Source organism: Scyliorhinus canicula, chromosome 1 (assembly GCF_902713615.1).
Source record: "Scyliorhinus canicula chromosome 1, sScyCan1.1, whole genome shotgun sequence".
NCBI lineage: Eukaryota > Metazoa > Chordata > Chondrichthyes > Carcharhiniformes > Scyliorhinidae > Scyliorhinus > Scyliorhinus canicula.
The window spans coordinates 265,387,847-265,414,881 of record NC_052146.1 but is presented as its reverse complement, the minus strand read 5'-3'; the positions used below and the strand labels follow the sequence as shown (position 1 = coordinate 265,414,881).

Genomic DNA, 27,035 nt, shown 5'->3' with positions numbered 1-27,035 from the left:
GGCCCCAGCATATGGAAAGCTATAACGGGGGGAGCTGGATAATCCAACCGATAATTCAGACAAAACTAATAGTCACTTGGGCAAATTAAGGTTAATTAAGGAAAGCTAGCATGTATTTGTTAAGGGCAAGTAATGTTTAATTAACTTGCTGAATTAAAAAAGGTAGCAGCGAAGGTTGAGGAGGCTAAAGCTGTTGATGTGGTGTACATGGACTTCCAAAAGGCGTTTGTTAAAGTGCTACATTACAGACTTGTGGACAACGTTATGACTCATGGAATGAAAGGGGCAGTAGCAACATGAATATGAAATTGGCTGATGACTAGAAACAAAGTGCAGTGGTGTATAGTTTTTAGACAGGAGGAAGGTTTATAGTGGAGTTCTCCAGGAACAGTGTGATTCCTGATATATGCTGATGATTTTGACCTTAGTATACTGAACATAATTTCAAAATTTGCAAGATGATACGAAACTTGGAGGTATTGTGAACTATGAGGAGTTGAACTTTAAAAGGACATTGGCAGGTCAGTGGAATAGGGGACAAGTAGAAGGTAAAATTTAATGGCGAGAAGTGTGGAGTGATTAATTTTGGTAGGATAAATGCAGAGAGACAATATAAAATAAAGGATACAATTCTAAAGGGAGTATAGGAGAAGTGGACCTGGGTGTCTATGTGCATAAATCACTGAAAATTGCAGAGCAGGTTAAGAGAGCAATTAATAAATTATACTGGGCTTTGTCAATAAAGGCATCGTGTACAAAACATAGAACATACAGTGCAGAAGGCGGCCATTTGGCCCATCGAGTCTGCACCGACCCACTTAAGCCCTCACCCCCACCCTATCCCTACATAACCCAATAACTCCTCCTCACCTTTTTGGTCACTAAGGGCAATTTATCATGGCCAATCCACCTAACCTGAGCTGAGGAGCTGGAGAACACATTTGATAGGAGTATACAAAATGATGAAGGGTTTGGACAGAGAGGGACAAACTATTCCCATCCACGAAAGGATCAAGGACCAAATGGCACAGCTTTAAGATAACTGGCACAAGAAGCAATGGCGACATGAAGTAAAACATTTTCACGCAGTGGGTGGCTCGGATCGGGACCATACTGTCTTGAGAGCGTGGTGGAAGCACTTTCAACAGAGGCATTCAACAGGAAATTGGATCATTAGATCAGAAGGAAAAGAATGGCAGGCCTGGGGGAGGGCAACGGCACCAGGTGAATTGCTCATTCGGTGGGCCAGCACAGACACGACGGGCTGAATGGCCTCTTTCTGTCCTGCAATCATTCTGCGATTCTTTGGCAAACATTTTTTTCGGAACAGACTGAATTCCTTCGATTGGCGAATTTCGTGGACGACAAAAAAAAAGCCTCACATTGAAAGGTGTGTGGTAGCGGTGCATCTCCCACACTTTATACAAACAACAACTTCCCTGCAGCTTGTTAATCAACCACTCACCTGGCAGACACCTCTCCTTCAGATTTATTGGATTCAACACAACACCTCAGTGGATAAATGCAATAAAAAATCATCACCTTAAGTCATATTCAATTTCTAGGAAATAAGTGGCTCCGATTTCGGCCAGCAAAGGGGCGGTTATTATTATTTTAAAAAGAAACATACAGGCGGCACAGAGACACCTGAGATGACGTCTGTCGGCGGCGACCGAATGGGGGACGGACCCCCGACGGATGTCTTTCCTGTCGCAGTAGCTGCCCGGAGAGGCTGAAGGAGAGAATCATGTTCTACAAGTTTAACGGAATCACGCAGAGGCTGAGCGGCGGGGCCGGGCCTGCCGCCTATTGCCCGCAGGTAGGAGCAGGAGGAGAGCGGGAGGGTGCGAGGGAAGGAGGCCCCCAGTGAAAAGCCGCGGCGCGGGTGCCCGGCTTGACCTTGCGGGGGCCTCTGCCTCTTCACTGGGGACAGAGTGACCGGGAAACAGATAGGGGACTCGGGCAATGAGGGCTCCACCGGTGCTCACAATTAAGGTCACCTTGGCCTGGCCTGACCCCCCCCCCCCCCCCCCCCGGCCAAGAGAATTAACGAAATTACATTGCAGTCCAACACAATACAGAAGGTGCAAAACCGATCGGTCTCTTTCAGTGCAGTATGTGGCACTCCGAGGTGCCTCACTACACTTACCATTATGAGTTACATTTACACCATTGATTTCATGTCAGGCACACAGCCCCTTGTGACATTCGGGCCTGAGGGCTTTGGGTGGTGGCCTTTCCTCATTTGGCCTTTTATGGCGTCTACCACCTCCAAACTTTAATGCACCCCTCAGAAAGCAGTCCAAGACTGTGGAAAGAGCCACACTGCGATACTCTAACATTAATAGATGAATAGATTGATAGGGGATAGATAGAGTGGATGTTCAGAGACTATTTCCTCGGGTGGGTGCAGCTGTTACAAGGGGGCATAACTAAAAGGTTCAGGGTGGGAGAGGTACAAAGAAAATTACAGCACAGGAACAGACCCTTCGGCCCTCCCAGCCTGCGCTGATCCAGATCCTTTATCTAAACCTGTCTCCTATTTTCCAAGGTCTACTTCCCTCTGTTCCCACCCATTCATATACCTGTCTAGATGCTTCTTAAATGATGCTATTGTGCCTGCCTCTACCACCTCCGCTGGTAAAGCGTTCCAGGCACCCACCACCCTCTGCGTAAAAAACTTTCCACGCACATCTCCCTTAAACTTTCCCCCTCTCACCTTGAAATCGTGACCCCTTGTAACTGACACCCCTACTCTTGGGAAAAGCTTGTTGCTATCCACCCTGTCCATACCCCTCATAATTTTGTAGACCTCAATCAGGTCCCCCCTCAACCTCCGTCTTTCCAACGAAAACAATCCTAATTTACTCAACCTTTCTTCATAGCTAGCACCCTCCATACCAGGCAACATCCTGGTGAACCTCCTCTGCACCCTCTCCAAGGCATCCACATCCTTCTGGTAATGTGGCGACCAGAACTGCACGCAGTATTCCAAATGTGGCCGAACCAAAGTCCTATACAACTGTAACATGACTTGCCAACTCTTGTACTCAATACCCCGTCCGATGAAGGCAAGCATGCTGTATGCCTTCTTGACCACTCTATCAACCTGCGTTGCCACCTTCAGGGTACAATGGACCTGAACTCCCAGTTCTCTCTGCACATCAATTTTCCCCAAGACCCTTCCATTGACCATATAGTCCACTCTTGAATTTGATCTTCCAAAATGCATCACCTCGCATTTACCTGGATTGAACTCCATCTGCCATTTCTCTGCCCAACTCTCCAATCTATCTATATTTTGTTGTATTCTCTGACAGTCCTCCTCGCTATCTGCAACTCCACCAATCTTAGTATCATCTGCAAACTTGCTAATCAGACCACCTATACCTTCCTCCAGGTCATTTATGTAGATCACAAACATCAGTGGTCTGAGCACGGATCCCTGTGGAACACCACTAGTCACCGTCTCCATTTTGAGACACTCCCTTCCACCACTACTCTCTGTCTCCTGTTGCCCAGCCAGTTCTTTATCCATCTAGCTAGTACACCCTGAACCCCATACGACTTCACTTTTTCCATCAACCTGCCATGGGAAACCTTATCAAACGCCTTACTAAAGTCCATGTATATGATATCTACAGCTCTTCCCTCATCAATTAACTTTGTCACTTCCTCAAAGAATTCTATTAGGTTTGTAAGACATGACCTTCCCTGCACAAAACCATGCTGCCTATCACTGATAAGTCTATTTTCTTCCAGATGTGAATAGATCCTATCCCTCAGTATCTTCTCCAACAGTTTGCCTACCACTGACGTCAAGCTCGCAGGTCTATAATTCCCTGGATTATCCCTGCTACCCTTCTTAAAGGGACAACATTAGCAATTCTCCAGTCCTCCAGGACCTCACCCGTGCTCAAGGATGCTGCAAAGATATCTGTTAAGGCCCCAGCTATTTCGACCCTCGCTTCCCTCAGCAACCTGGGATAGATCCCATCCGGTCCTGGGGACTTGTCCACCTTAATGTCTTTCAGAATACCCAAAATTTCCCCCTTCCGTATGACAACTTGATCGAGAGTATTTAAACATCTATCCCTAGCCTCAACATCCATCTTGTCCCTCTCCTTTGTGAATACCGATGCAAAGTACTCATTAAGAATCTCACCCATTTTCTTTGAGTCCACGCATAAATTCCCTCTCTTGTCTTTAAGTGGGCCAATCCTTTCTCTAGTTACCCTCTTGCTCCTTACAAATGAATAAAATGCTTTGGGATTTTCCTTAACCCTGTTAGCCAAAGATATTTCATGACCCCTTTTAGCCCTCTTTATTGCGCGTAGGAGGGATGTCCGAGGTAGGTTCTTTACTCAGAGAGTGGTTAGGGTGTGGAATGGACTGCCTGCTGTGATAGTGAAGTCGGACACTTTAGGAACTTTCAAGCGGTTATTGGATAGGCACATGGAGCACACCAGAATGACAGGGAGTGGGATAGCTTGATCTTGGTTTTGGACAATGCTCGGCACAACATCGAGGGCCGAAGGGCCTGTTCTGTGCTGCACTGTTCCTATGATGGCCCTGGAAGAATGGCCAGTTTTGGGGATACCCTGGCTTGGCTTTGCCATTCTTGCTGACACCCATAGCTAGGTTGAAGTACTTTTCACTTCTAATGCAGAAAGTTGTGGCTTCAAGTCCAGCAGTAGAGACTTGGGCTTAGAAATTGACGGTGAACCTCCAGTGCTGTACCACGATTGTGTGTGCAGGCTGCCCAAGATGCCATCATTTGGTTGAACCAAAATTCTACCTGCCCTCTTGGGTGAAAAACCATGCACACCAGTGTGAATGAGTTTGGCTGGCCCTGGCTAAAATTTATCTTGTAATCAACATTACTCAAACTGATCTATCTCATTGTTGGTTTTGGGATTTTGCGACATGCAATCTGGCTGTCATATTTCCCAACTTTACAACCGTGACTACACTTGAAATTACCTTATTGACTTAGTGTTTTGGGATATCCTGAGGGTGTAAAAATGGAAATTTCTTTCACTGGTAGATCCTAACTGGTTAGGTTTGCATTTTGAGTGTCGGAAGAGTGATGGTTATCCACCAGTAGGGACAGTTGTTGGTAAGACAGCTTGGTCTTGCACTTAGCTCATGTCTGTGTTTGCGCTTTACAGATGGCCAAATAAAATCATAGAATCCCTACGGTGCAGAAGGAGGTAATTCGGCCCATCAAGTCTGCACCGGCTCTCAAAGTGCACCCCACCTAGGCCCACTCACCTACTCTATCCCTATAAACCTACCTTGCCGTTGGACACTTGAGGGGAAATTTAACATGGCCAATCCACCTAACCAACATATCTTTGAACTGTGGGAGGAAACCGGAGCACCCGAAGGAAACTCACGCAGACATGAGGAGAATGTGCAAATTCTACACAGACGGTCACCCAAGGTTGGAATTGAACCCGGGTCCCTGGCGCTGTGAGGCAGCAGTACTAGCCACTGGGTGATTTAGGATTGTGTGAATTAGAAGAATGAATGGAGTGCTGCCGATACAAAGTTAAGTGGAGAGGTAACCTGTGAGGAGGATGCAAAAAGGTGGCAAAGCGATGTGGATATGTTCAGTGAGTGGGCAAAATGACGGATATAATGTGGGGCAGCATGAGTTATCCATTTCAGCTGGAAAGATGGCAAAGTAAGATCTCTTAAATGATGTGATGGAATTTACAGTGCAGAAGGATACCGGAAAATGTTGGTTTTCAGAGGGATTTGCATTACTGTATGCAAATGACCTATGCAAATGATGGGCAGCACTGGTAGCATAGTGGTTAGCATAAATGCTTCACAGGGTCCCAGGTTCGATTCCCAGCTGGGTCACACTCCCCGTGTCTGTGTGGGTTTCCTCTGGGGGCTCCGGTTTCCTCCCACAGTCCAAAGATGTGCAGGTTAGGTGAATTGGCCAGGCTAAATTGCCCTCGGGGTCCAAATTGCCCTTAGTGTCGGGTGGGGTTACTGGGTTATGGGGATAGGGTGGAGGTATGGGCTTGGGTACGGTGCTCTTTCCAAGAGCCGGTGCAGACTCGATGGGCCGAATGGCCTCCTTCTGCACTGAAAATTCTATGAAATCAAATCACTGGAAGTTAACATTCAGGTATTAGAAACAAATAGGAAGGTAAATGTTATGTCAGCCTTTATTGTAAAGGGATTGGAATATTGGAGTGAAGAATTCCCGTACATTCATATAGAGCCTTGGTGAGGCCACAGCTGTATATAGTTTTGGTCTCCTTACTTAAGGCAGGATATACTTGTTGTATGAGGGGAGAGTTGAGTTAATTAGGTCTTTATTTCCTGAATTTATAATATTGAGACCGATTTGATAAGTAGCTGCTGTGATGATGTTTCCATCAGCTTGGAATCTAGAGCAGTGTGGTAATCAAGAGAGGAAAGAGTTCAATTTAATCGTCCTGTTTTTCAGTTAAAAGTTTGATGTCTAGCTTAGTGTCTGATTGGCTAAAGCTGCCCCCACCCCTAATTGCTGAGTGGCAGTTATCTCAGTCACCTGAAGCCTGATTAGTGGCAAACGTGTCAATTGCATTCCTCTGTTTGAAGCTTAAGTAGTGTGTCATCTTAGTTTCGCTGGGTTCTATATAAGAGACAGACAAAAAAGCACGCACGCAGTAAGCTTTGCGCATGGCAAAGTTAACACAGCCGGTGACACAGCCAGTGAAATCGACACAGCCAGAGTGGGAATTGGAACTTGGTAATTTGGGCAGAGTGGGAGGAGTTGCTTTTTCCCTTTTGTATTGTTTTCTTCTTCTGGCTTTGTAACTGTTCATCTGCAGGGAGAGATCCAGAGTGCATCCCGGGAAGGTAAGTGGTACAAATACCTTTTCAAATTGTGGGTGGGGAAAACTGAAGTGAAATCACAGTAAAGCTGTGAAATGATTGGCTGGTAGGAAATCTGTTAAATTTGAAAAAAATAACATTGAAAAAACCTAATTAAAACTTGTCAATAGACTAGGTAAAGTAACTAAACCTGAGGGCGGAGATTAGTATTTATAATTAATTTTACAGTTAAAAATCTAGCGTCATGGCCATATAGTTAATTGTAATTCAATCTAACAATAATTCAAGTATCTATTTTAAATGAATTAACTAGTGCTTAAATGTCACTCAACGGGGTGCAGTGTTCCAATTGAGAGATGTGGGAGATCTGTGACGCTTCCAGCATTCCGGTTGACTACATCTGCAGCAAGTGTAACCAATGGCAGCTTCTCACAGACCGCGTTGTTAGGTTGGAGCAGCGGTTGGATGCACTTGGGGCATGCAGGTGGTGGAAAGCATCATAGTTATAGAGATGTCACACCCAAGGTGCAGGCAGACAGATGGGTGACTGCTACAAAGGGCAGGCAGTCAGCGCAGGAATCCCCTGTGGCTGTCCCCCTCTCTAACAGGTATATTGTTTTGGGTACTGTTTAAGGGGGATAGCCTAACAGAGGAAAACAACAGCAGCCAGAACAGTGGCAACATAACTGGCTCTGTTGCGCAGTAGGGGAGGGCAAAGTGCAGGAGAGCGATAGTTTTGGGACTCTATCGTAAGGGGCACAGATAGACGCTTCTGTGGATGTGAAAGAGACTCCAGGATGGTATGTTGCCTCCCTTGTCCCAGGGTCAAGGATGTCTCTGAATGAACACGGCATGCTGAAGGGTTAGGGTGAACAGCCAGAGGTCGTATTACACATAGGTACTAATGACATAGGCAGGAAGAGTAATGAGGTGCTGCAGAAGGAGTTCAGGGAGTTAGGCAGTAAACTAAAAAGCAGGACCTGTAGTGTTGTAATCTCAGGATTACTCCCTGTGCCGCGTGCCAATGTGGCTAGAAATAGGATAGTGCAGCTAAACACGTGGCTAAACTAGTGGTGTCGAAGGGAGAGTTTCAGATTTTTGGACCATTAGGATCTCTTCCGGGGCAGTTGGGACCTGTACAAGAGGACTGGTTGCATGCAGCAGAGCAGAGCTACTGATCAGCTGTTCTGGGGAAATTTGCATACGTGCAGTGCGGTGAGCCTATTTTAAAGGTGTACCTGCGAAGGAGACCCGAGGAGCTTGAGTGAAGGCAAGCATCCAGCAGAGGGCAGCAGAGCAGAGCTACTGATCATCTGTTCTGGGGAAATTTGCATACGTGCAGTGCGGTCAGCCTAATTTGAAGGTGGTTTGTGGAGGGGCTGTTGTCAAGTGACAGTTAAACCCGAAACACTTCGTCAGTGTTTCCCACCCTACCTCCTCCTCTAACCAAAAAAAAAAACCCACGGTCATTGGGAAGCGGGAGCAGGGGCCTGTCGTGAAGGTGAGTGAGTGCCTTTAAATTTGCTTACCTTTCAGCGGGAGCAGGGTTTGAGGGAATATCAGGTAAGCTCTTCTTTTCTTTTTCTTGTTTTTTAAAAAAATCTAGAGGTGATGTCAGGGAAGGCAGTACAATGCTCCTCCTGCAAGATGTTTGAGGTGAGGGACGGTGTCAGTGTCCCTGCTGATTTCATCTGTGGGAAGTGCACCCAACTCCAGCTCCTCAAAAACCGTGTTAGGGACCTGGAGCTTGAGCTGGATGAACTTCGGATCATTTGGGAGGAAGAGGGGGTCATAGATAGGAGCTTCAGGGAAGTAGTTACACCAAAGACTGGAGATAGATGGGTAACTGTAAGAGGGACTGGGAAGAAGCAGTCAGTGCAGGGACCCCCTGCGGTCGTTCCCCTGAGTAACAAGTATACCGTTTTGGATACTTGTGGGGGGGACGACTTACCAGGGGTAAGCCATGGGGTACGGGCCTCTGGCACGGAGTCTGTCCCTGTTGCTCAGAAGGGAAGGGGGGAAAGGAGTAGAACATTAGTAATTGGGGACTCAATAGTCAGGGGCACAGATAGGAGATTTTGTGGGAGCGAGAGAGACTCACGTTTGGCATGTTGCCTCCCAGGTGCAAGGGTACGTGATGTCTCGGATCGTGTTTTCCGGGTCCTTGAGGGGGAGGGGGAGCAGCCCCAAGTCGTAGTCCACATTGGCACTAACGACATAGGTAGGAAAGGGGACAAGGATGTCAGGCAGGCCTTTAGGGAGCTAGGATGGAAGCTCGGAGTGAGAACAAACAGAGTTGTTATCTCCTGGGTTGTTGCCCGTGCCACGTGATAGTGAGATGAGGAATAGGGAGAGAGAACAGTTAAACACGTGGCTACAGGGATGGTGCAGGCGGGAGGGATTCAGATTTCTGGATAACTGGGGCTCTTTCTGGGGAAGGTGGGATCTCTATAGACAGGATGGTCTACATCTGAACCTGAGGGGCACCAATATCCTGGGGGGGGGGAGATTTGTTAGTGCTCTTTGGGGGGGGTTTAAACTAATTCAGCAGGGGCATGGGAACCTGGATTGTAGTTTTGGGGTACGGGAGATTGAGAGTATAGAGGTCAGGAGCACAGATTTGACTTTGCAGGAGGGTGCCAGTGTTCAGGTAGGTGGTTTGAAGTGTGTCCACTTCAATGCCAGGAGTATACAAAATAAGGTAGGGGAACTGGCAGCATGGGTTGGTACCTGGGACTTGGATGTTGTGGCCATTTCAGAGACATGGATAGAGCAGGGACAGGAATGGTTGTTGCAGGTTCCGGGGTTTAGGTGTTTTAGTAAGCTCAGAGAAGGGGGCAAAAGAGGGGGAGGTGTGGCGCTGCTAGTCAAGGACAGTATTACGGTGGCGGAAAGGATGCTAGATGGGGACTCTTCTTCCGAGGTAGTATGGGCTGAGGTTAGAAATAGGAAAGGAGAGGTCACCCTGTTGGGAGTTTTCTATAGGCCACCTTATAGTTCTAGGGATGTAGAGGAAAGGATGGTGAAGATGATTCTGGAAAAGAGCGAAAGTAACAGGGTAGTTGTTATGGGAGACTTTAACTTTCCAAATATTGACTGGAAAAGATATAGTTCGAGTACATTAGATGGGTCGTTCTTTGTACAATGTGTGCAGGAGGGTTTCCTGACACAATATGTTGACAGGCCAACAAGAGGCGAGGCCACATTGGATTTGGTTTTGGGTAATGAACCAGGCCAGCTTTAGATCTGGAGGTAGGTGAGCACTTTGGAGACAGTGACCACAATTCGGTGACCTTTACGTTAGTGATGGAAAGGGATAAGTATACCCCGCAGGGCAAGAGTTATAGCTGGGGGAAGGGCAATTATGATGCCATTAGACATTACTTAGGATGTGTAGGTTGGAGAAGTAGGCTGCAAGGGTTGGGCACACTGGATATGTGGAGCTTGTTCAAGGAACAGCTATTGCGTGTTCTTGATAAGTACGTACCAGTCAGGCTGGGAGGAAGGGGTAGAGCGAGGGAACCGTGGTTTACCAAAGAAGTGGAATCTCTTGTTAAGAGGAAGAAGGAGGCCTATGTGAAGATGAGGCGTGAAGTTTCAGTTGGGGCGCTTGGTAGTTACAAGGAAGCGAGGAAGGATCTAAAGAGAGAGCTAAGACGAGCAAGGAGGGGACATGAGAAGTCTTTGGCAGGTAGGATCAAGGAAAACCCAAAAGCTTTCTATAGGTATGTCAGGAATAAAAGAATGACTAGGGTAAGAGTAGGGCCAGTCAAGGACAGTGGTGGGAAGTTGTGTGTGGAGGCTGAGGAGATAAGCGAGATACTAAATGAATACTTTTCGTCAGTATTCACTCAGGAAAAAGATAATGTTGTGGAGGAGAATGCTGAGACCCAGGCTATTAGAATAGATGGCATTGAGGTGCGTAGGGAAGAAGTGTTGTCAATTCTGGACAAGGTGAAAATAGATAAGTCCCCGGGGCCTGATGGGATTTATCCTAGGATTCTCTGGGAAGCCAGGGAAGAGATTGCTGAGCCTTTGGCTTTGATTTTTATGTCATCATTGGCTACAGGAATAGTGCCAGAGGACTGGAGGATAGCAAATGTGGTCCCTTTGTTCAAGAAGGGGAGTAGAGATAACCCCGGTAACTATAGGCCGGTGAGCCTCACGTCTGTTGTGGGTAAAGTCTTGGAGAGGATTATAAGAGATACGATTTATAATCATCTAGATAGGAATAATATGATTAGGGATAGTCAGCATGGTTTTGTGAAGGGTAGGTCATGCCTCACAAACCTTATCAAGTTCTTTGAGAAGGTGACTGAACAGGTAGACGAGGGTAGAGCAGTTGATGTGGTGTATATGGATTTCAGTAAAGCGTTTGATAAGGTTCCCCACGGTCGGCTATTGCAGAAAATACGGAGGCTGGGGATTGAGGGTGATTTTGAGATGTGGATCAGAAATTGGCTAGTTGAAAGAAGACAGAGGGTGGTGGTTGATGGCAAATGTTCAGAATGGAGTTCAGTTACGAGTGGCGTACCACAAGGATCTGTTCTGGGGCCGTTGCTGTTTGTCATTTTTATAAATGACCTAGAGGAGGGCACAGAAGGTTGGGTGAGTAAATTTGCAGACGACACTAAAGTCGGTGGAGTTGTAGACAGTGTGGAAGGATGTTGCAGGTTACAGAGGGACATAGATAAGCTGCAGAGCTGGGCTGAGAGGTGGCAAATGGAGTTTAATGTAGAGAAGTGTGAGGTGATTCACTTTGGAAAGAATAACAGGAATGCGGAATATTTGGCTAATGGTAACATTCTTAGCAGTGTGGATGAGCAGAGGGATCTCGGTGTCCATGTACATAGATCCCTGAAAGTTGCCACCCAGGTTGATAGGGTTGTCAAGAAGGCCTATGGTGTGTTGGCCTTTATTGGTAGAGGGATTGAGTTCCGGAGCCATGAGGTCATGTTACAAAACTCTGATACGGCCGCATTTGGAGTATTGCATACAGTTCTGGTCGCCTCATTATAGGAAGGACGTGGAAGCTTTGGAACGGGTGCAGAGGAGATTTACCAGGATGTTGCCTGGTATGGAGGGAAAATCTTATGAGGAAAGGCTGATGGACTTGAGGTTGTTTTCGTTAGAGAGAAGAAGGTTAAGAGTGACTTAATAGAGGCATACAAAATGATCAGAAGGTTAGATAGGGTGGACAGTGAGAGCCTTCTCCCGCGGATGGAGGTGGCTAGCACGAGGGGACATAGCCTTAAATTGAGGGGTAATAGATATAGGACAGAGGTAGGTTTTTTACGTAAAGAGTGGTTAGGCCGTGGAATGCCCTACCTGCAACAGTAGTGAACTCGCCAACATTGAGGGCATTTAAAAGTTTATTGGATAAGCATATGGATGATAATGGCATAGTGTAGGTTAGATGGCCTTTAGTTTTTGACTTCCCCTGTCGGTGCAACATCGTGGGCCGAAGGGCCTGTACTGCACTGTATCGTTCTATGTTCTATAAACTGGAGGGGCACCAATATCCTGGCTGGGAGGTTTGCTTGATTCACTTGGGAGGATTTAAACTAGTATGGCGGGGGGGGTGGGAGTCAGAATGTGAGCTTAGAAGGTGTAATAACTGAAGAGAACCAAAATTAAAGAACATCACCACCCTCGGGCAGAGCAAAAAAGGTGACGTGTGAAAAGAGAGGTGGTCAATGCAGGATTGAGGGTGTTGTACCTAAATGCGCGCAGTATACGGAACAATGTAAATGAGCTTGTTGCGCACATTGAAATTGGCCGGTAAGATGTTGTGGGCATCACAGAAACGTAGCTGCAAGGTGATCAGGGCTGGGATCTAAATATCCAAGGATATGTATCCTATCGAAAGGACAGATAGATGGGAAAATGGGGCGGGGTTGCATTGTTAGTCAGGAATAAAGTTAAATTGATAGCAAGGAGTGATATAGGATCAGAAGGCATAGAATCTCTGTGGGTAGAGTTGAGGAATTGTAAAGGTAAAAAGACACTGATGGGAGTTATGTACTGGCTCCTAGGGGTAGTCAGGATGTGAGGCAGAAAATAAATCGGGAGATAGAAAAGGCATGTGAAAAGTCAATAATACAATAATCATGGGGGCGGGCTTCAATATGCAGGTGGACTGGGAAAATCAGGTTGGTAGTGGATCCCAAGAAAATGAATTTGTGGAATGTCGAAGAAATGGTTTTTTGGAGCAGCTTGTGACAGAGCCTTCTAAGGAACAGGCAATTCTGGATTTGGTGATGTGTAATGAGGCAGACTTGATTAGGGAACTTAAGGTGAAGGAACCCTTGGGGACCAGTGACCACAACATGATAGAATTTACCCTGCAGTTTGAGAGGGAGAAGCTGCAATCAGTTGTAACAGTATCACAATTAAATAAGGGTAACTACAAAGACATGAGGGAGGAGCTGGCCAGAGTTGATTGGAAAAGGAGCCGAGTAGGGAAGACAGTGGAACAGCAATGGCAGGAGCTTTTTGGGGTTACTCGGGAGGCACAACAGAAATTCATTCCAAGGAGAAGGAAACATGCTAAGGGGAGGACAAGGCATCCATGGCTGATGAGGGAAGTCGAGGACAGCATAAAAGCTAAAAAACAAACCAAGTGGCAAGGATTGCTGGGAAGCCAGAGGATTGGGAAGCCTTTAAAAGCAAGCAGGGGACAACTAAAAAAGCAATAAGGGGGGAGAAGATGAATTATGAGTGATAGCTAGCTAGTAATATAAAGGAAGATAGGAAGAGTTTTTTTCAATATAAAAGGTGAGGGAGAGGTAAAAATAGACATTGGACCACTGGAAAGTGTGGCTGGAGAAGTAATAATAGGAAACCAAGCAATGACAGATGAACTGAATAGTTACTTTGCATCAGTCTTCGTGGTGGAAGACACCAGTGGGATGCCAGAGCTCCAGGAGAACCGGGGGCAGAGGTGAATGCAGTGACCATTACCAAGGAGAAGGTTCTGGGAAAACTGAAATGTCTGAAGGTGAATAGGTCACCTGGACTGGATGGACTACAGCTCAGAGTTCTAAAAGAGATAGCTCAGGAGATTGTGGAGGCATTGGTGATGATCTTTCAGGAATCACTGGAGGCAGGAAGGGTCCCAGGGTACTTGAAAGTGGCTAATGTAACACCACTGTTTAAGAAGGGAGAGAGGCAGAAGGCGCAAAACTAGGTCGGCTAGCCTGACTCCGGTCATTGGTAAGATTTTAGAGTTCCATTATTAAAGATGAGATCGTGGAGTACTTGGAAGTGCATGATAAAATAGGACTGAGTCAGCATGGCTTCGTCAAAGGGAGGTCATGTCTGTCTGACAAATCTGTTAGCTCTTTGAGGAAGGAACAAGGAAGTTAGATAAAGGAGAACCAGTGGATGTGATTTATTTAGATTTCCAGAAGGCCTTTGACAAGATGCTGCATAGGAGACTGTTAAATAGGTTAAGAGCCCATGATGTTGAGAGTAAGATCCTGGCATGGATAGAGGGTTGGCTGACTGGCAGAATGCAGAGTGGGGATAAAGGGGTCTTTTTTAGGATGGGAGCTGGTGATTAGTGGTGTACCTTGGTGGTCGGTGCTGGGGCCACAACCTTTCACAATATACATTAATGATCTGCAAGAAGGAACTGAAGGCACTGTTGCTACGTTTGCAGATGATACAAAGATCTGTAGAGGGGCAGGTAGTATTGAAGCAGGCGGGCTGCAGAAGGACTTGGACAGGCTAGGAGAGTGGGCAAAGAAGTGGCAGATGGAATACAATGTGGAAAAGTGAGGTTATGCACTTTAGAAGGAGAAACGGAGGCATAGACTGTTTGCTAAATGGGAAGATGCTTAGGAAATCAAGTGCACAGGGACCTTGGCGTCCTTGTTCACGATTCTCTTAAGGTTAACGTGCAGGTTCAGTCGGCAGTTAGAAAGGCAAATGCAATGTTAGCATTCATGTCGATAGGGCTGGAATACAAGACCAGCGATGTATGTCTGAGGCTATATATGGCTCTGGTCAGACCCCATTTGGAGTATTGTGAGCAGTTTTGGGCCCCGTATCTAAGGAAGGATGTGCTGGCCTTGGAAAGAGTCCAGAGGACGTTCACGCGAATGACCCCTGGAATGACGAGCTTGTCGTATGATGAACGGTTGAAGACTCTGGGTCTGTACTTGTTGGAGTTTAGAAGGATGAGTCGGGGATCTTATTGAAACTTGCAGGCTACTGCAAGGCCTGGATAGAGTGGACATGGAGAGGATGTTTCCACTTGTAGTAAAAACTAGAAGCAGAGGACACCATCTCAGACTAAAGGGACGATCCTTTAAAACAGAGATGATGAGGAATTTTTCAGCCATAGGGTGGTGAATCTGTGGAATTCTTTGCCGCAGAAGGCTGTGGAGGCCAATTCACTGAGTGTCTTTAAGACAGAGATAGATAGGTTTTTGATCAAGAAGGGGATAGAGGGTTATGGGGAGAAGGCAGGAGAATGGGGATGAGGAAGTACCCTGGCCCATAACAATTTGATATTCAGCTTTTATTCTTCGGGTGTAAATTAATTAACTTGTGGATAGTTGTCATCTTAATCATTTATGTGCTTTTTAAAAATGAAAAAAGCATTTGGCAATCTGTTAAAGTTATGATTGCCTATGAAAGTCTTGGGCTGCACTTGTATATTTAATGTAACAAGGAGCCTATAAAATCTCTTTGATTCTGTGACAAGAAAATGATGGCCTGGATTTTGCAGTCAGCAGCAAAGTAATGGCACTCATTGAAGAAAGCTGCTCAGAAAGGTTTCTGTGGCATGGATTTCTTCTTCAAATCGGGCACCATGACAAAGGTAGTGAAGTAATCAAGCAGGGTAAACAGGCAAGCACATTGAAATATTCTCACAGACAGCAAACTAGAAGATAAAATACACTAAATATTTCTCTTACACAGAACAAAATAAATGATTGGGTTGTACACATGGTGGACACTGAAAATCATCAATTTTTTCAAAAGATTAAAATTTAAAAATGTGTTATAATTGGGGAAAAAAATGACGTTCAACAAATGTAAAGTTAGTTTTTTAGGACCTGCGAAGCTCTCCCATAATAATGAACTTGGTATACTGTTAAAATGCAGGGAGGCCTCATTCAGCAAGACCTAACCTTTCAAGAGTTGTCACAGTGGTACTAATGACGTTTTAAAGGGCAAGCTTTTGTCAGTTTAGCAATTTCCAATTGATTGTCGTCTTTGGGGACACCAACATCGATTCTTTTGGGGAAAGTATCGCATCACTGATTGCAGCTTCTGAATTTCCTCCTTTAACTGTGCATTGCAGACTCCAGAAATTGCTGTCAGTTTCAGAAGAGTATTAACGGTGAACTCTGTCAATTCTGCTGTTGCCGCTATTACAAAATCCAGGCCAATGTTTAATGTATCATTCATTCAGACTATAGTAGACCCTAACATTTAACTGGTGCGTCTTCTGGGTATTTTTGAAAGAAATGTGAGGAATCCTGCTGTAGATGTCATATGCTGAATGTTACAATCTCACTTATTTTGACAAGATAGTGTAGTAAATATGAGGGGGGCATATACATGACAGATCAGAATACACAAATAGGTAATGCTTAACTAGCTTTGAAACACCAGATTTTCTCTTTTTTTTTTTAACCAGAGTTGTGCAAACTCTTTGATTCACTTTGAGTCTCTTCAATTCAATTTGAAAATGTCATTGGGAACCTTCCTTTTTCAAGGTGGAATGCTCTGCAATGTGATAAATGGTTAATTTCTTCTGAAAGAATCCACATTTTAGAAATGTGTAAGATGATTTGAGAGTGCCAGCGTGGGTCTGTGAAGGCCGTTGTTTGACAGTGGACGTAGGAGTTGATTGTTCTCTTTAGTTGGGGAATTCAGAACAAAGGATGATAATCTTGAAAGAGGAACTAAACTGATTCAAAGTAAATCCAGGGCAAATTCAGCCTCAAATTTTGAAACCCTGCAATGCACTGCTGCAAAAAGACTATAGATGCAAAGTTGATTTTAGTATTTAAAACGGATAATGACTTTTGGAGTCACACAGTATTCTGAATATGGGAGAAAGAGGAAGGAGTTGGGATTAAAAAGAAAGCTGCCAAAGTTAACAAAAGCAGAATGACTTCATGGGCCATTGGATCTGTTCCTGTTCTGGCATCAGGGGAGCAGAGATAAGGATAAGTAACTGTTATATGTATTTTTTTCTTTTATATAGCTAAAGAAATGTAGCTGCCCCTTAGCTGGAGAGTAAATCAAAGTATTCATCCAAAAATTATATCTTCGCTCAGCTCACATAAATTTATTATATGTGAAGTTCAATTTCAGGCAAAATGTTGCTTCTTTAGAGTTCCTTAAGAGAGGCATGTCCAATCTATGGCCCAAGGACGGCTGCTAATTAGGAATCCGTATGTGTTAGTTTACACTTATGATTAGTAAATAAAACTAGACTACGGTTGGATGTGATGTCAATATTGATTCACTTTTGTATTTTAGCCTCTTTTGTGCATTTGCTGGGAAAATTGCAAAACCAAAAATTAGATGCTCTGAGAGCTTTATTTTGTTACTTTGTTATCGAGTGGTGGTAGATGTTTATTAAATAGGAAAACACATGTGACTTATTGTTGTAGCCTGTACTGTTTTCAAGTGTATGCAAACGGTTTTCTATTAAAATGAGCAATTCCTATTGAATGACACTGCCTGGAGACCTTTCGGCTCCAATGCCGCTAGATTCAATTTGTCCTCTTCTGCTTTATTCGGCTTAGAGCCATATTATAGAATTCCTACAGTGCGGAAGGAGGGGTCTCAGCCTATTGAGTCTGCACTGACCTTCTGAAACAGCACCCTACCTCGGCCCATTCCCCCACCCTATCCCCGTAATCCCATAACCCCACCCAACCTGCACATCTTTGGGCTGTGAGAGGAAACCCACGCAGACACTGGGAGAAAGTGCAAACTCTCCACAGTCACCCAATGCAAAAGTGAACCCGGGTCCCTGGCACTGAGGCAGCAGTGCTAACCACTGTGCCACCGTGCCGTCTTTTGGAGTTTGGATAGGGCTCCTCTTTGCTCTATTGGTGGATAAACACTAAATCAGAACTTCTGTTCTGTTAGTGTCATCGACTTCATGTGAATTCATGGGTACATAGATTTAAATTTTCATGTGTCCACCCTCCTCACAAAGCCCCATGATATGCTGATGTGATCATGAAGACAAAATCTTGGGCATCCTGCTCCAATGAATCGGGTTGTCTTTTGTTTTAAATTGCTCAATATACCTAATATGTAGTCACGTCTTACATTGGTGTTTGTTTTAATCATTCATGTAGGGGTTGAAGCCTCTGGTTTCCACAGAAACACCCACTCTGATTTTTGCCACTCCAACAAAATCCGTATCTGAATTGGAAGGAGGAGTTCACTTTTTAGGACGGAATAAGGTGCCTGATTTCCAGCAAATATTTCAGGTATGAATCCAAATTTTGAAATGTTTTTCACTATTGATCAGGACACCTACTTGTGTCGATTAAGGAATTCAATCTGTTTTGTAAATGGTAAGGAGTTATCTTGGATATGGGCCGGTTTTTACCCTGGAGGCGTGTTCATTTTATCCCGGGTGGTTGTGAAATTCTAGCTGTAGTTAGTTGAGTGGTGATTGTTTCTGAGGATGTCCGTTTGTTGGGCTGAAAGAAATAACCGAAACGTGTCCGCTGTTGTAAGACTTCTTTGTGCAAATGTGATTAAATGTTTTCCAACTTGAAAGAAACTTGAGCAGTTAACGATACAATGCAATTCTATAAACTTCATGTTTTAAGTTTAACCCGTGGCCACACCACACGGGATGTCCCTGTACTGTGTCTGCACTTCAACTGTAAATAGGGCTGTACTGTATTTCCACACATCTATCTTGTCCTCTGTTCCCATTTGTTCAAATGAAATGCAGGAGATTTAATATCAACTTCTTATTACTCAATCTAGATCAAGCCTAAAGACCTATTACAGATCACTGTTGCATTGAGCTGGATGCCATCTTAACAGTATGCACAGTACAGGTTCCAATAACCTCTACAGATTCTTAATCATTCTTCTATCAACTTATGGCATTGTGCACTGTTTTTCTGAAAACAGTTTTTCATCACTTAGCAATTATAATGACTGCCTTCAAGAACAACTGTAGGGGGTTCTCTGAAATCTCCATAGCTGAGTTCCTCTTCAATTTCCTGCGGTGTTGACACTTTAATTTGCCAAAATCTCATGGCTAAATTCGACAGTGATTATTTTCTACCCCTTTTGAGATGCAGACAGATGGTCATTATTCTGAAATAACTCTTTAAATGTTTTCTTCTTCAAACCCAGCAACCTGTGAAAAGTGACTGTTGTGTTAATAGATGGTGATAATGACCTTCATTTTGAGCTATGCAGATGTGGGATTGTGCGACACAGCAATCAGGCAATATAGAGCTGACGAAGAAGCTACAATTTTGTGAACAAGGGTATATGTCAACAGTTGCTACCACCTGGTCTCACCAGGTTCAGCTCTTTCCTTATTTTAAAAGAAATCTTTTATGGAGTTTTTGCTGCAATCCACTTTGTAGTTGTAAACCATAGGTGTTTGTTATGGTTCAATGGGTGCGTCTGGTCTCTGAGTCAGACGGTTGCAGGTTCAAGCCGCACTCCGTGGACAGAGCGAATTATGAAAGTGGCGATTAACTGAAGGCATTGTAGGAGGACAAAATAATTGGCAACAAATTGAATTTGGGCTTGGACAGAACTAAAACAGGTCTCTTGGGAAAATGCGAGTTCTCATCTAATTTATATTTTGGTTTTAAGCTGTAACCTATACTGTAACATTGAGTTCTAAAACCCCTTGATGCTGGTTTTATTTCTGTTTAGAAATGGAGATGTTCCAATAACAGCCCTTTCAGGCAGTAAACACCACACTATTGTGAAGTCCTGCTTCTTGGCTTGTTAAGTGCATTTTCTTTTACAGTTTGTGCCTGGCTTATTTTAGTTTTTTTTGCTGTAAGTACAGTGAAACTGGTTTCACGCAGTACTGATTTAATCAAAGCCCTCTATCAACTGTTTGTTTTGACACTGCTAGAAATATCATGTAAAGATTGTAAAAGAAGGTGACAATTGGGAACAGGCTAGAAAATGAGCAACACCAATCTTTACAGCACAGAAGCAGGCCATTCAGCATAATTGGCCTACGCTTGTGTCCATGCTCCACACGAGCCTCCTCCCACCATTAACTATATCCACATATTCTTCTCTTTTTTTCCCCTTCATCTAACCTGTCTGTTAAATGCCTCAACTACACTTCTAGTCATGCTTTCCTTATTTTAACCATTCTGGATAAATACGTTTTATTCCTGAATTTCCTCTTCGATTAATCAGTGATTATCTTTATTTCTAATTCTAGTTTTAAGAAACGTAAGAACTGGGAGGAGGAGTAGGCAATTTAGCCCTTCGAGCCTTTGCCATTCAATATAATCATCGCTCATAGAACATAAAACATACAGTGCAGAAGGAGGCCATTCGGCCCATCGAGTCTGCACCAATCCACTTAAGCTCTCACTTCCACTCTATCCCAGTAAACCCTCCTAACCTTTTTTGGTCACTAAGGGTAATTTATCATAGCCAATCCACCTAACCTGCACGTCTTTGGACCGTGGGAGGAAACCGAAGCACCCAGAGGAAACCCATGCAGACACAGGGAGAACGTGCAGTGCAGACTCAGCACAGACAGTGACCAACAGGGAATCGAACCTGGGACCCTGGCGTTGAGGCCACAGTGCTAATCACTTGTGCTACCGTCTCCACCTTCCTGCCCACTCCCTATAACCTTTCATCCTGCTACTAATTAAAAACCTATCTATCTCTGCAAATTTGTTTAGTGTTTCAGCATCACTGCACACTGGGATAGAGAATTTCACAAATTGACAACCTTTTGAATGAAATAATTCCTTGTTTCTGTTTTAAGTCTGCCACTCCTTAACCTAAAACTATGGCCTCTTGTTCTAGAATGTGCAACCAAGGGAAACATCCACTCTACGTCTACCCTGTCAATCTTTTTTAGCATTGTATTGACCTCCATTATATCTCCTCTCATTCTATACTTCAGCGAGTATGAGCCTAAGCTGCTAAATCGTTCTTCATAAGGCAAGTCCTTCATCTCTGGAATCAATCTAGTGCACCTTATCTGAACCGCTTCTAATGCTTTTACATTCTTCCTCGAGTATGGTGACCAAAACTATGCATAGTACTCCAGAGTCATCTCACCAATAGCCTATACAGTTGCGACAGCACTTCCCTACTTTTATACTCTGTTCCATTAGCAACAAATGCCAGAATTCCATTTGCCATCCTTTGTTACCTGCTGCACCTGCATAATGACTTTCTGCAATTCATGCAGAAGTACACGTGGATCCCTCTGCATCAAAGCATTTCTCTCCACTTAGTTGCTAAGTTGCGTTTTTATTCCTCTGAGCAAATTGGATAACCACATTCAATCCCATCTTCCGAATTTTCAAAGAACTCTAGCAAATTAGTCAAACACGATTTACCCTTTGCAAAACCATGCTGACTCTGATGGATTGCATTTTGACTTCCAACTGTCCCGTTACTACTGCCTTTAATAATGGATTCCAACAGTTACCCAACGAGAGACATTAATCTAACTGGCCTTTAGTTTCCTAATGTGCTTTTCTCCCTTTCGAACTGAGGTGTTACATTAGCTTTTTTCCAATTCACTGGAACCTTTCCAGAATCTAGGGAATTTTGGAATATTATTACCAATGACTCCACTATTTCTGGTGTCACTTCTTTTAAGATCCAAGGATGTAGGCCATCAAGCCCTGGGGACTTGTCTGCCTTTAATCACAATAATCTGCTCAATACTCTTTCCCCAATCATGGCGATGGTTTTAAATTCCTCCTGTTCAACAACCTCTACATTACCCGTTACTATTGGGATGGTTCTATTGTGAAAACCCGAGGCAAAATATTCCCCAATCTCATCTTCTAAGGGACCAATGTTGACTTTAGCTACTCTTTTTTTTTCTATTTTATATACAAAAACAATCTTCTGTCTGTTTTTATAATCTCATAATTTTATAACTTTTTATGTATTTCTTTCATCTTTAATTATCCTTATTGTCACAAGTAGGCTTACATTAACACTGCAATGAAGTTACTGTGAAAATCCCCTAGTCACCACTAGGCGCCTGTTCGAGTACACAGAATGTCCAAATGACCTAACAGCACATCTTTTGGGACTTGTGGGAGGAAACTGGAGCACCCGGGGGAAACACAGACACAGGGAGAACGTGCAGACTTCCCAAAGACTGACCCAAGCCGGGAATCGAATCTGGGACCTTGGTGCTGTGAAACAATAGTGCTAACCACTGTGCTATCGTACTGCCCAACATTTACCTTTGCTCTTTTTATTACGTTTTTAGTAACCGTTTATCGGTCTTTAAAGTTTCTCAATCCTCCAGCCTGCCACTGACCTTTGCAATGTCGTATGCCTTAGTTTTAGCCTTTTGTGTTATCTTTAACTTCTTTGCTCAGCCAAAGATGCATTTTCCTCTCTGGAATATATTTTTGTTGGGAGGAATTGAATATCCTCTTAAATGTCTGCCACTGTTCATCAATTGTCCTATCTTTTAGTCTTCCTCCCAGTCCACGAGGGCCAAATCTGTCCTGCCCATGTACTTACCTCTTTGTTTAACTCCAGAACACTATTGTGAGACTCAAGTTTATTTCCCTCAACTAAATTGAAATTCGAGCACGCGATGATCACTCTTTACTGGACGATCCTTTGCGACAAGATCAATAATTAATCCCACCTCATTACACAATGCTAAATCCAAAATAGCCTGCATCTGGTTGGTTCAACAAAATATTGTTTGGAAAAAAAAAAAGAAGAATGTCTTGTACGCTCTATGAACTCTGCCTCTAGGCTATCCTTGTCAGTTTGATTAATCCGGTCTGTGTTGCATATTATGATTATTGTCGTACCTTTCTTACAAGCACCCAGCATTTCCTGGTTTATATGGTGTACTACTGTGGAACTACTACTAATAATAATAAATTTTATTAGTGTCACGAGTATGCTTACATTAACACTGCAATGAGATTACTGTGAAAATCCCCTAGTCGTCGCAGTCCGGCACCTGTTCGGGTACACTGAGGGAGATTTCAGAATGTCCAATTCACCTAACCAGCACATTTTTGGAACTTGTGGGAGGAAACTGGAGCACCTGGAGGAAACCCACGCAGACACAGGGAGAACATGCAGATTCCACACAGACAGAATAAGAATAATTGCTTATTGTCGCAAGTAGGCTTCAATGAAGTTACTGTGAAAAGCCCCTAAGCATCGGAATGTCGCAACTGTTCGGTGAGGCCGGTTCGTGAATTGAACCCGCGCTGCTGGCCTTGTTCTGCATTACAAGCCGGCTGTTTAGCCCACTGTGATAAACCAGCACCTCACCAGTGACCCAAGCCAGGAATCGAACCTGGGACCCTGGAGCTGTGAAGCAAGTGTTACCCACTGTGCTACCTTTCTGCCCCCTACTTGCATCTACCCTAAAATCTGCTCTGAAGGGGAATCATATGGACTCAAAATGTTCGCATTCTTTCTCTGAGGTTTTGCAGCATTTTCTGTTTTTATTTGATTTCCAGCATCTGCAGTATTTTGCTTTTATAACCCTAAAATCTACCCTAGCATGTGCTTTCATCATCTTAAAGACCTCTACAGGTTCACCCTTCAATCTCTTTTGAGGGGAAAAAAAGAGGTGCAAGGGAAGGAGGCCCCCCAGTGAAAAGGTGCGGTGCGGGTGCCCGGCTTGACCTTGCTTGTGGGGGGTGGGGGGGGGGCTCCTCTGCCTCTGCCTCTGCCTCTGCCTCTGCCTCTGCCTCTGCCTCTTCACTGGGGACAGTGTGACCGGGAAACAGATAGGGGACTCGGGCAATGAGGGCGCCACCGGTGCTCACAATCAAGGTCACCTTGGTGTGACCCTGACCAGTGTGCCCCCCCCCCCCCCCCCCCCAAGAGAATTTATGAAATTACATTGCAGTCCAACACAATACATAAGGTGCAAAACCGATCAGTCTCTTTCAGTGCAGTATGTGGCACTCCGAGGTGCCTCACTACACTTACCATTATGAGTTACATTTACACCATTGATTTCATGTCGGGCACACAGCCCCTTGTGACATTCGGGCCTGAGGGCTTTGGGCGGTGGCCATTCCTCATTTGGCCCTTTATGGCCTCTGCCACCTCCAAACTTTAATGCACCCCTCAGAAAGCAGTCCAAGATTGTGGAAAGTGCCACACTGCGATACTCTAACATTGATAGATGAATAGATTGATAGGGGATAGATAGAGTGGATGTTCAGAGACTATTTCCTCGGGTGGCTGTAGCTGTTACAAGGGGGCATAACTAAAAGGTTCTTGGTGGGAATGATAGGAGGGATGTCCAAGGTAGGTTCTTTACTCAGAGAATGGTTAGGGTGTGGAATGGACTGCCTGCTGTGATAGTGGAGTCGGACACTTTAGGAACTTTCAAGCGGTTATTGGATAGGCACATGGAGCACACCAGAATGACGGAGTGGGATAGCTTGATCTTGGTTTTGGACAATGCTCGGCACAACATCGAGGGCCGAAGGGCCTGTTCTGTGCTGTACTGTTCTCTGTTCTAAACATATTAAGTTTCCTAATTGATATAGCCTCTCCGTTCTTGTATCATTCTCGTAAAGCATTATCTTCTTTGATGTCTCTGGATCACTTTCGGAATATGGAGACCAGAGCAGTGTGTTCTGAATGGGGGAGCCAGTGGCGTAGTGGTATGGTCACTGGATTCATAATCCAGAGACCCACAGTAATGTCCTGTGGGCCCATGTTGAAATGTCACCATGGCAAATGGTAAAATTTGAATATAAATCTGGAATTAGAAGTCCAATTAAACCAGTGTTGATTGTTGTAGACAAATCTCACCTGGATCCTTTAGGGAAGGAAATCTGCTGTCCTTATTTGGTCTGGCCTAAATGTGACGCCAGATCTGCAGCAATGTTGTTGACTGGATGGGCAATAAATGCTGGTCAAGCCAGCCATGCCCACATCGATAGAAAAAAAATATGGTTCTATGCAATTTTAAGTGTTTCTATTTTCCAAATCTGTTCCTTGAAAAATAAACTCGAATGTTTTGTTAGCTTATTGTGACCTTGTTAATCTGTACTACCCATGCTTTTAGATTCCTAGATATGTACAGCACCGAAGGTGACCATTCAGCCTATCAAATCTGCTTGGTCTCTTTCAAGGAACAACCCAGTTACACCTATTCTCCTACTCTTTCTCCATATCCTTGCAATTTTATTTTTCTCCAAGTATTCATCAAATTCCTTTTGTGTATCCACCTTGTTATCCAACTCCAAACTACTTGTTATATAAAAAGGTTTTTATCTCCTGTCAGTTTATCACTGAGAAGGATGAAGTGTTTGAAAGATTGGGGAGGATTTTCCGCTCCCGTTTTCGTCTGCTGGGATCGGCCTCAGCGGGGGCTTTCTCCGCCGTATCGTTCGGCTGGTAATCGGGGGGGGGGGGGGGGGGGGGGGGAAGCAAAGGGGTTGGTACCACAACGTAACCCCATTTGTGAATTGTTAAACTGTATCTGGACCTCCGATCCCTTTGCTCCTCTACCCCATTTTGATAGTTATTTTCCAAGGAGTCTGTGCTTTTCTTCCTACCAATATGCACCATGTCACATTTCTCACTGTTAAAATCTGTTTTTCACTTGCATGTTTAGTGGTGCCTTCTTTTATTTTGTGCAGTTCTTCTGTTGACTACACCTGTGATTTGTTAGTGTCACAAATTTTGAAATTAAGAGACCACAATTATGCATAGATCACCATTCGTTGCTCAAAATGTACCACTATATAGGTACACTTACTTACACCAATAAATGGAATCACAAAATAGCAAATTCTTCAGCAACTAGAACACCTATAGCTGAGACAACAGAAGACCGAGATTGGCTTTGTTTTACATATCTCCAGATTCTGCACCTCTGTCAAACTCCAGAAATTCAATTAATCTATTTTCAAAACAGATCATCTAAAATGCTTACCAGAATGTTAACACTTTGGTTGGTTTCTCTGCACCGCCCCCCTCCCCCATACCCCAATATTTATCTGGAAAGGAGTACTCCCGTGTTTATCTGTAAAGGTTGGTTGGACCGTCAGTGTTAAATTAGTTGTTATGCCCAAAGGATGTATTCAATGTACCCTCTAATTTTTTTTTTATTGTGCATGAGGCCTTTAAATACTTTTATTTGGCCGGACACACATGGTAGCCTAAAGGGGTGACTTGCACTCAGCCTGTGTGGGAGCTTCCACTTTGCAGAGCACCACACAACTTGGGAGAGGACATTGATGGTAACTTTGGGGAGCAAGACATTTTCGATGAGTGTGATTGTGATGTTAATTTATGTACATGTTGGTGTTTCTGTTAATTTCTATCCTTTTGTTTTCCAGAAGCCAGATGGTTTGCCTGTACATCTGAAGCGAGGCGTCCCTGATCGACTACTATACAGGACTACAATGGCGTTGACGATTGGGGGGGTCATTTACTGCTTGGTAGCACTCTTTATGGCAGCCCAGCCCAAAAAACAGAACTGAACAGAATCTGTTGATGTGACCAGCACTTCTGAAATCCTCAACGCAAGAACCAGCATCTAATGCTTTGCACAGTTATAACCCATTTTCTGCCTCCTAGCTCTATTCCTGGTGCAGCAGTTTCTCTAATGTTTGTACGTGAGGTTGACTGCGGTTTGTTTCAAATCAGTTTTATCCTGTGACTGTTGGTGAGAATTTCGGAGCCTGGGGTACTTCTGAAAAGTATTGATCAGGTTAATTAGAAATTGACATTGAATCATTTAAAGTGCTCCAGGCAATGTGATTTAAAAGTGAGTAGAATGAATTAAACAATGTCGCAGATAGTGGAATATGAAAGTTCTTTCACTTGCCCCAAAGACAAACAGGACCTGTGAGGAACCAAGGAGGAACATGCGTATTCACCGCCATGAACATAAGATGTGTAAATCTTTGTGCAATCGCAATTATGTCTCTGCTGCTAAAATAAAGCTGCAACAGTAATTTTTGGTAATGTTTCTCCGATTATTTACA

General features: G+C 44.2%; 1 protein-coding gene across 1 annotated transcript; it reads left to right on the top strand.

Moving 5' to 3' along the window:
* The first annotated feature begins 1,655 nt into the window (after nucleotides 1–1,655).
* Nucleotides 1,656–27,005, top strand: LOC119974016 (cytochrome c oxidase subunit 7A-related protein, mitochondrial). The gene is made up of 3 exons (XM_038812797.1): nucleotides 1,656–1,819; nucleotides 18,180–18,314; nucleotides 26,385–27,005. Exons 1-3 carry the CDS (start codon nucleotides 1,748–1,750, stop codon nucleotides 26,526–26,528), a joined length of 351 nt encoding a protein of 116 aa, XP_038668725.1. The 5' UTR covers nucleotides 1,656–1,747; the 3' UTR covers nucleotides 26,529–27,005.
* The last annotated feature ends 30 nt before the right edge of the window (nucleotides 27,006–27,035 follow it).

Bases quoted from the DNA above. Each gene is read 5' to 3' on its own strand.
- LOC119974016 (XM_038812797.1), top strand. From the start codon at position 1,748: ATGTTCTACAAGTTTAACGGAATCACGCAGAGGCTGAGCGGCGGGGCC. The intron at 1,820-18,179 runs GTAGGAGCAGGA...TCATTCATGTAG, and splicing joins CTGCCGCCTATTGCCCGCAG to GGGTTGAAGCCTCTGGTTTC. The intron at 18,315-26,384 runs GTATGAATCCAA...TTTGTTTTCCAG, and splicing joins ATTTCCAGCAAATATTTCAG to AAGCCAGATGGTTTGCCTGT.